This window comes from Xenopus laevis, chromosome 5S (genome assembly GCF_017654675.1).
Source record: "Xenopus laevis strain J_2021 chromosome 5S, Xenopus_laevis_v10.1, whole genome shotgun sequence".
NCBI lineage: Eukaryota > Metazoa > Chordata > Amphibia > Anura > Pipidae > Xenopus > Xenopus laevis.
Window position 1 is genome coordinate 48,414,433 of NC_054380.1, and position 10,021 is coordinate 48,424,453.

The 10,021-nt window shown below is 40.4% G+C and overlaps 1 protein-coding gene across 2 annotated transcripts in view; it reads right to left on the minus strand.

Annotated features, from left to right (window-relative positions):
* The window catches only part of LOC108717414 (plasminogen), a 169,537-nt gene extending 160,029 nt beyond the window's left edge, over window positions 1-9,508 (minus strand). For both annotated transcript variants that reach the window (XM_041564500.1, XM_041564499.1), the window contains exon 1: window positions 9,407-9,508. In XM_041564500.1, the coding sequence (XP_041420434.1) occupies window positions 9,407-9,452 (46 nt within the window). In that variant the 5' untranslated portion in view covers window positions 9,453-9,508. The remainder of the gene's footprint in view (window positions 1-9,406) is intronic.
* Window positions 9,509-10,021: the final 513 nt, after the last annotated feature.

Here is a 10,021-nt window from a genome sequence, read left to right on the forward strand (position 1 = left end):
GCTAATTACTATCGGCAGTTCATCCGGGGGTTCTCTTCCCGCATTGCACCTATCCTGGCCCTCATCCGGAAAGGGGGTAAACCCAGCTTGTGGCCTCCATCTGCCATTGATGCTTTTCAGTCCTTGAAAGAGGCCTTCACGTCCGCTTCTGTCCTCCGACACCCCAATCCTGAACTACCCTTCTGCATCGAAGTTGATGCTTCTGAAGTCAGAGCCGGAGCCATCCTGTCTCAGAGACACCCCGCTGATGGGAAGTTGCACCCCTGTGCTTATTTCTCCAAGAAGTTCTCGTCCGCAGAGCAGAACTACGATGGCGGGAACCGAGAACTCTTGGCTGTTAAACTCGCCCTTGAAGAATGGCGTCACCTCTTGGAGGGTTCTCTGATTCCTGTTCAGATTTACACCGATCATAAGAATCTCGAGTTCATCCAGTCCCTCAAGAGGCCAAACCCCAGACAGGCAAGGTGGGCTCTCTTCTTCTCTCGATTTAATTTTATCTTAACTTATCGCCCAGGCTCCAAGAATCGGAAGGCCGATGCCTTGTCTCGTAGCTTCACTCCGGTGGACCGCTCTCCTGAGAGACAAGAGCCAATCATCCCTCCAGTCAAGATTATTGCCTCCCTGTATCCACAGTTTGCCGACCAAATCCTGGCTGGTCAGTCTTCTGCTCCTTCCGGTACTCCCATTGGGATGGCATTTGTTCCTCCTGAGCTGCGTCTGCCTATCCTGCAACAGACCCATTGCTCCAGGCAAGCCGGACACCCTGGCCCAGCTAAAACTCTTGAACTCTTACGACGCCTGGTCTGGTGGCCTGATATCCGCAAAGATGTGAAAGACTTTGTTGCTGCTTGTAATGTTTGTGCCACATCTAAGTCAAGCCACTCCCGCCCCAGTGGGTTAATACAGCCCTTGCCAGTTCCTTCCCGTCCCTGGACCCACCTGTCCATGGACTTCATTGTCGAACTTCCTCCCTCCTGTGGGAACACGGTGATCTGGGTTGTCATTGATCGTTTCTCCAAAATGGCCCATTTCATCCCTCTGAAGAAGTTGCCCTCTGCGGTGGAGTTGTCCCAGCTATTTATCCAGTACATCTTCCGCCTGCATGGTTTCCCGGTGGAGATCGTCTCCGATAGAGGCACACAGTTTACTGCCAAGTTCTGGCGTTCCCTATGCAAAGACCTGGGAATTGTTCTTCAGTTTTCATCTGCATACCACCCGCAGACGAATGGGGCAGCTGAACGTGTCAACCAAGCCCTGGAACAGTTCTTGAGGAACCACGTTTCCCTTTGTCAAGATGATTGGTCTGATCTCCTCCCGTGGGCGGAATTTGCTCATAACAATGCCTGCCACACTTCCACTGGAAGGTCCCCATTTATGGCGGTGTATGGTCAACATCCTCAAGCCTTCCCACAAGACTTTGTGTTGTCCGATGTTCCGGCCGCTGATGACCATGTAGCCCACATGTCTGCTATTTGGGCCGCAACCAAGTCCAATCTGGAGAAGAGTGCTCTGGTTCTTAAGACGTTTGCAGATCGTAGACGTAGACCCTCTCCTCCCTACAAGGTCGGTGATAAAGTCTGGTTGTCTTCCAGGAACATTCGGTTGAAGATACCATCTCCTAAGTTGGGTCCGAGGTTCGTAGGTCCTTTTTCCATCCTGGAGGTGATCAATCCTGTGGCTGTCAGACTTCAGCTTCCTCCTGAGATGCGAATTCCCAACGTGTTTCATGTCTCCTTGGTGAAACCCGCTACCTCCAACCGCTTTTCTGTTGTCCAGCCTCCTCCTCCTACTATCTCTGTGGATGGTCAACAAGAATATGAAGTGGAGAAGATCCTTGACTCCAGAATCTCCAGGGGGTCTCTTCAGTACCTCATCAAGTGGAAGGGCTTTGGCCCTGAAGAATGCTCCTGGGAAGGATACTCTGATGTCCATGCTCCTCGTCTGGTGAGGGAGTTCCATTCCAAGTTTCCCCAGAAGCCAAGTCCTGGTGGTCCGGAGGCCCCCGTGAAGGGGGGGTACTGTAACGATCGCCGCCCGGAGCAGGCCCAGGAGCTCCGGGCGGCGCGTCCTCTCCTGCCGGCGTCGCTCCCACGATGGCGGCGCCCATGGCCGCCACGTGGGTAAGCGGCGCCGGCGCGATGACGTCAGTGCGCCGACGTCGGCGCAAGGACGTCAATGACGTCACTAAGGCGCCAAATTCAAATAAAAAGCCTGTTTAGACGCCAGGATGGCGCCCAAGTATAGGAAATCTTCCCCAAAGTATTTCCTGGGTTCCCTGTGTGCTATTTTGCTATCCTGTTCCTGATTATTATCTTTGACCCTTGCCTGGACTTTGGACTTTTGCCTTTATCTGCCTGCCCCTGAACTCTTGCCTGGATTCAGATTATTCTTCGATTAACCCTTTGGACACCGCGACCTTGTTCCCTCAAGAGGGCTTCCTCCTTGATCCTGACAACCTCCCTGGAGGGAGCTCCCGGCTCCCTGACAATTCCACTCTGTTGTTTGCCCACAAGGCGGTAATAAGGGGATTTTAGTAAAGTTGTTTGTAAAATGTACAAGGAAAGAAAAAAATAAATCAAAAATCAAAAACAGAGAAATCAAGGGGTCTGGGACTGCTTGTAAATCACAGATATTTGGATTATACTATAGAAGGGTATAGGCAAAGAGGTGGTTTGGGAGCTTGGGCAATAGATTCAAAGCTTTCTGCCATGCTTGCACCACTTTTTACTTTGGAATGGTTGTTTTGAATGTGTATTTAGACCCTCTACATAAAAGGTTTATTAACTGCTTATATGTGGGCTTCTAGCTGTGTTCTCCATTGATGGGGAATCTCACAATACTACTGTCAGTCTGGCCACAAGATAATATTAAAAAAGTTGGGTGTTGACAATCCACTGCTGTCTGTGGGGTGTGGTGGTTAGCTGTGCAAACCCTAGGTGGGGATGGGCCCCAGTATAGAAAGTGCAAAGTTTCCGGGACATGCCCCTTTCTCATGCTTGAGAAAGGGGCGTGTCCCTGAAACTTTGCACTTCCGCACTTTTGAATTAAAGCAAGGGTTCCCTGCAAGCAAGCCTTGTGTGCCGGTATCTTTGTTTCTTGTACTAATAAGTGTCTGCCCCCAGGGTCTGAATAGAGGTGCTGCATAGCAAAGTAGGTTCTATTAATTCAGAACAATATACAATGAAAAAGAAAAAAGTTAACCCTTTAGAGTATCCCCCTCCTGCCGTTCTCTTTCAGTCTCTCAACTGCGTGAAAAAAGTTCCAGAAAAAGTGAAAAGAATATATATATTCCAATTGAAACAATATATATGTTTTCTTGTAGAACAGCGCCTAAAGCAAACGGAGAGAGCAAAAAAACAGGGGCATAATATGGTGTAGTATTTTCAATTTGTTAAAACACCCTGTGATGAAAAAGTATAAAAATTAAAAAGTGAAAAAATAAAAATCAGAAAGGGTTTGAAATATGTTATTTTCCCTTTAAAGTGATCTTCCTTTCCCAAGATGTGTAGAAGCAAAAATAGTGTTTTCTGAATCCTTCACCGAAATTTAGTAAAATTGCCTACTTACAAGATAGTGGCAGTTTTATCACATGTAGTTTTGGTTTCCTGTATTCTCCCCTCCTGTCAGTCACCTTCCAGATAGGAATACAAAGGGTACATGGTGCAATAGCGTTTTATTAAAAAAAATTTTTTAAAAACATTAAAAGATTTACACTCACATTTGTTTGCAAGGTTTTGTCACATGTAAGCAAGTCCTTTTTTGGAGATGTCACCAGTTGTGAAACAAAGGAGGATATTGTGCCGGCGTCTCTCTCCCTCGTGGTGTTTGCTCCGTGTTCTGCTTGTGACGTCACTTCCGCCTGACGCGTTTCACCGACCAATGCCTCTGAGGAAGCCGATTGGTCGGTGAAACGCGTCAGGCGGAAGTGACGTCACAAGCAGAACACGGAGCAAACACCACGAGGGAGAGAGACGCCGGCACAATATCCTCCTTTGTTTCACAACTGGTGACATCTCCAAAAAAGGACTTGCTTACATGTGACAAAACCTTGCAAACAAATGTGAGTGTAAATCTTTTAATGTTTTTAAAAAAATTTTTTTAATAAAACGCTATTGCACCATGTACCCTTTGTATTCCTATCTGGGAGCCCAATGGTGACTGACAGGAGGGGAGAATACAGGAAACCAAAACTACATGTGATAAAACTGCCACTATCTTGTAAGTAGGCAATTTTACTAAATTTCGGTGAAGGATTCAGAAAACACTATTTTTGCTTCTACACATCTTGGGAAAGGAAGATCACTTTAAAGGGAAAATAACATATTTCAAACCCTTTCTGATTTTTATTTTTTCACTTTTTAATTTTTATACTTTTTCATCACAGGGTGTTTTAACAAATTGAAAATACTACACCATATTATGCCCCTGTTTTTTTGCTCTCTCCGTTTGCTTTAGGCGCTGTTCTACAAGAAAACATATATATTGTTTCAATTGGAATATATATATTCTTTTCACTTTTTCTGGAACTTCTATTAATTCAGACTGACACAGCTCTCAGTAAATTAAGTAGGGGGCTGGTAGGCTGCGGCCATTCACCTCCTACTAAGGGGCAGGAGTTTCCTACCATCAAAGTGTGTCTCCTGTTCTTATATCCTGTTCTATCCTATCACAGGTTTCATTTGAGGAATGAAAATGCCAGGCCCCACTTTATGGTACTGACAAGACTGCTGACATTCCAAGAAAGATCATTTAGACTAGACATTGTAAAATACAATATATAACATATCTGACATCCCTTAGCTGAAACGCTTACAGAGTAGCTATCATGGTCTTAATATGTTATATAACAACAAGCATAGTAGTTAGGTAAAGAAAACTATGGAAAATATAACTTAAAACAACCCCCATCACATCCAGTATGACCCCCACTTTGGTAGTGGAATTACACCCATAACAGTAAAGAAAAATGGTCTAATGGTCTACTATGCTAATAGAACCTTAACATGAATACATATTGGTTTCTGACAGGTGTCCAGTGCCTGGAAGGTCTGTTAATGGTTACTGGCAGTGTCCAATGAGGTGCTGCTGACAGTCAAGAATCACGGAATGTAGTTGTGTAGCTCAATCTCTGAGCTAATTTCCAAACATGATATGACCTCCCTTAGGTTTGTGAAGAAGTGTGTCTGACTTCATACCTGGACTTGTAGTTTCCTAGCCAGAGCCTATTCATACCTTCTTAGTACACAAGTTGCAGAAAAGACCCAACATATTTGTAAGTTGATTGACCTATTCTACAAAGATATATTTATTGACTTACTCGTTCATTAGGGCCTCACTGGGCCCTCCAATCCCCTCGCCCCCCCACCCTGCAGCAGGGTCTGCTACCTCTGTGGTTATGCCTGTGTACTATAACTAAATGAAGATAAAAACTCAGGACACATGAAATCTTTGGAATTACGAGGCCGGAACTTGTTTATTAGAAAATCATTAACAGCCTGTCAACCATTTGCAAAAACTGTAAAAATATCAAAGCTCAAAACTTCATTCTAACCAGCCAGCCTTTGTTACAGCGTATCAAATAGAGTGGTATTACAAACTTATCCCAACCCTATCGTACCCTAGCCAGAACCAATTATCAATGTTAAAAAATGTATATCTCCATGCTACTACTACCATCTATGTAAAGTCCTTTCAATAGCAGTTTGAAGTCACATGTTGTATATCTTAATTCCAGTATTAGACAGATTTATTCCATTTGTCCTATAATGTCCTGTACCACCATTTTCAAGTTCTGTGTGTCTGTACAAAATAAAATGTAGGCTCTTACCAAATCTCAACTTCTAGAAATGTAACTTTCTCTTGCATCTCTTCAGATACTTTGAATTCTCTGATTGTAACCAGACCCATCTAGATCCCACTTCTAAACCAAACCAAAATTGTATGTAGGGACCCATAAGTGTAATGGCCCTTATGGCTTCATTCCCTGCCAGTGCCTCCTTCCCTGTTGATGGGTTAAAACCCATGTAACATATTGGTACCTCATTTGCATACCTGTTTCATTGGTTCTAGTAGTGACTCCTTTCTGCAGTGCTGTAACAAAGTGCTTTGCAGGGGGAGGTCCTGTCTCTTTGGCCTGCAGCAGTTGAGCTGGGCAGTGGATCAAATGTGCCTGGAGTCAACAAGGCACCAGAAGTGTTAGGCCCTAAAGGGACAACCCCTTTAGTGAATTCAGGGTACAGGGACCCCATGAACAAAGTGAGCTAGTGTGTAGTGTAGCTCCTGTTATAGCACTCTATAGAGAGAGTGAGACAGTGAGGCTTAGTAAGTAAGAGCAGCTCAAGCTCCAACTAGGAGGATAGAAGGCAGTAGTTCTCCACCAGGCTTTGCTTTGCCTGGGGAAGAAGTACTTCAATCATCCAAATAATCTTGTGTTTGCTTTTCAAGTTTTAAACTTAACTTACATTTTTTTATTAGTTGCCAGTTAAATAAATATTGTATATTTTATATTACATTGCCTGCAGCAGAGTTGAAATCAGCAAAAGCACACATTATATCTAGATGGCATACACTAGTTCATGCTGAGCTACAACTCCAAGCAACCATTCTGGTGTCTTATGGAGGAGCTGTAGGTTGGCCTTCTGGATCCAGAGAAGGTAGAATAAATGACATTACGTTACATTTATCTCATCCATACCCAACAGTTCCTCCAAAATACACATACAGCCTGAGGCCTCCAAATAACCATAAGTACATAAGTACATACTCAGTTAAAACAAACTAACAAAGACTTCAAAGCTAAATTGTCCCACCTGTATCAACTGCTCTTAGCGAGAAAGAGATCTTTTTAAATGATAAATGATTTTTAAAAAACATTCATTCATTCATTTTCGGGAGGCCCATTTATCAACAATAGGATTTTAGTGGTTTTTAGTATTTAAAACTACAGATATACTCTATTTCTTTAAAATTCCAAATGCCTTGTAATTTATTAAAAGATCCAATTGTAAGAAGTTGGAACAAAAATATCTGATTTTTTCAGATAATTACTATTGAAAGAAAAAATCCAAAAACCTCTAAACATCTGAAAAAAAAACTAAAAAAAGGGGCCTCTAAAGGACCTCAATTGCTTTTACTTGCTGAAATTTTGTATTAGTTTTTTTGTGGTTTTAACACTTTATAAATCTTACATTTTTAAACAAATAAAAAAATAACAATTTTAAAAATTTGATTTGTGAAAAAAAAATAGGAATTCAAATGTTAGGAAAAAGGCCCAATGGTGTTATAATACCACTGCAGCACCTCTTTGTTGCAAAAAGTGAAAACTTGAATTTATTAGGTCAAACAACCAGGCAGTTGTTTATTGCAAGAGGTGCTGCAGCGGTATTTTTTCATGTATGTCTATGCAAACCCCTGGCAAGGTTTTCCGGACTGCTTTGCACCCCACCTACAAGGTTAAATAAGGTGGTTGAAGCACACACAATATTATCTACAATGGTGTTATAATACACTGGGGAAAAATAAAATAAATTAATTATAATTCGTTATAAATACAGCTTTTGCATGCAAATTTTTTGCATTTTTTCTGTAATAAATTGCAACTATTCAAAGTTTCAAAAATTAATCTCAAGTATAGGACAAAGAAACATCCTCTGTGCCATGCCCCTTATATAGGTGGTAAGCATTTGGTCCTCCACTTTTCAATAGGTCTCTTGGGTGAAAGGCAGATTTAAGCTGCCCATTCAATTCCTTCAGACCGGGTTGGCAGCTTTTCTACTTATGAACAGGCAAATTTTGTGGCCAAACTGGCAAATATCTGGCTAAAAATTGGCAGATATCTATCTGGCAGTTTTAAAAATTCAGATAGGTAAGGATGTGGTGCTTTCGCAATTGGCTTGCACAGGCCTCTGCTATGATCAGTTTGTTGGGCTGGATCATAAAGAATGTAACTAGTGATGGGCGAATTTATTCGGCAGGCGCAAATTCACTGTAAATTCCCGCGATTCACTGCCGGCGAATAAATTCGCGAAACTGCCACGAAAATTACTGTACTATACTAAACTTTACTATTTACATTGCAATATAATTCACCTTTTAGCAAATACAAAAAAATAAAAAAATGTTTTAGTTTAAAGGTAAACTACTTCTTCAATACCATAATAGCCCAATTACCAACATCTATACTTAAGAATAAACAAAAGAGTGATAATAACTATCTAAAAGATAATAACTAAAATAATATAATATTATATATATATATAATATAATATATATATAATATAATATAATAACTAAAAGATAATAACTATCACTGCTGATAGTTTCCTCTGATTTTAGACTTTGTGATAAATTAGCATTTGGTATTTAAGCACTGTTGAGGGCAAATTTCTACCAGCCACCAGCTGGTTTGATTTTTATAGTTTTTGTGTTGCCAGCTAAATATCCACAAGCAGATCACAATATTAACAACTATATTATTATAGAATATTAATTATAATATATTATACAATGCATCAAGACCAATGTGTCTATAGTAATATAAAATTTGTGAGTTTGTTTATGTATGACACAGTAGTACTGGAAATGAGTTCCTGGATATCTCACTAAATATCAAGCATGTTGATTGTATATTTGAGCAATCAGGCTGCACACACAGATATCTATATTAAACTGATCTGATCATATAGGCCATTGAGTCCGTTTACCAGACTGAAATGTATGTCATGACGTTTTGACCACCCCAACTTTCTACCAGTTTGATTTTTATTTTGTACATCAAAGATTGATCTGCAAAATAGCGCATTTGGGGCACATTAATGCACATATAATGGTATAGTTAAATTTAAAAAAAATGGCCTAATTAGTTGGTAAAAATGTATTCTTGCAGCCTGTTTAATTGTTATTGTAAAATAAATTTAGGCTACTGACACTCAAGTTAATTAAAGGATACTGAGACACTTTGTGTAAATTGTATACAGTATTTGCAAACATTTAAACTAACCTAGTGTGACACTATATAGTATAAGATATTGCATGCAGTAAGCATGTACTGTATGCATTAAAAGTTGACAAAGCTAATGTGGTAAAGCAGTAAGTACAGAATCATAGGATTCATCATTTTAATTACAAAACAAATAGGACACAGTATTATTATATGTTATATTACATTATTTCAGAATAAAGAAACACCCTTAAACGAAAAACCTGAACATGCACTGTTAGCTATAATAACTAGCATTTGACGTATGGGTAGTTATCATCTAAACACAGGTCCTTTCAATTATTGCTCATATGTGCTCATATAACTTAATGGAAGTAAAAATCAATCAAAATGCTACAGTGTATAACAGTATATCAAATAATTGTTTTCGTACAGAGCAAAAAATAAGTACATAAGAAAGCATCTTACCTGTCTGTGCTAGAAAAAGAAGAAACACAATTTTGCTACTACCCATTTTTAGGAGATGTGGGAAAATGACCTAAGTCTCTTAATGCACTTTTAAGTGTAGACAGGGAGAATCAGTTAAGCAAATATAACTGCTAGTCAATTATTAGCAAAATGGCCTTTGTTACCATAAGTTTTAAATTATTCAAACATAGCCTTGAATAGCGGTGTTGTAAGATTCTATTTACAGTTTAATGCAACAGGTCTTGCATCAGAGATGGACAATGAATTGCAAAAAAAAAAATATTTAGTTTGATTGGAGTGAAAAAAAAACTCTTTGTGATTGGTGAGGAAATCATTATGCTGTATCTGTTCTTTCAAGATTGATTATTTGGTCTTAAAATAAAGAAAATATTTTCATTCACAGAGAGTTGGTGCTCAGCCTACTTCTTTTTTGCAGATCTGCTCCATTGCCCAGTTTCATTTTCTGCACTTTAAAGTACAGTTTCAGAATGCATGCAGGCACACACAGTGGAACAGAGTGGACATTCGCCCAAATGCAAAAGCAGGCATTTTCAGGCTGACCTCTGCTTCACTGCATGTGCCCGCATGAAAGCAGAAGCTGTATACCCTAATGAT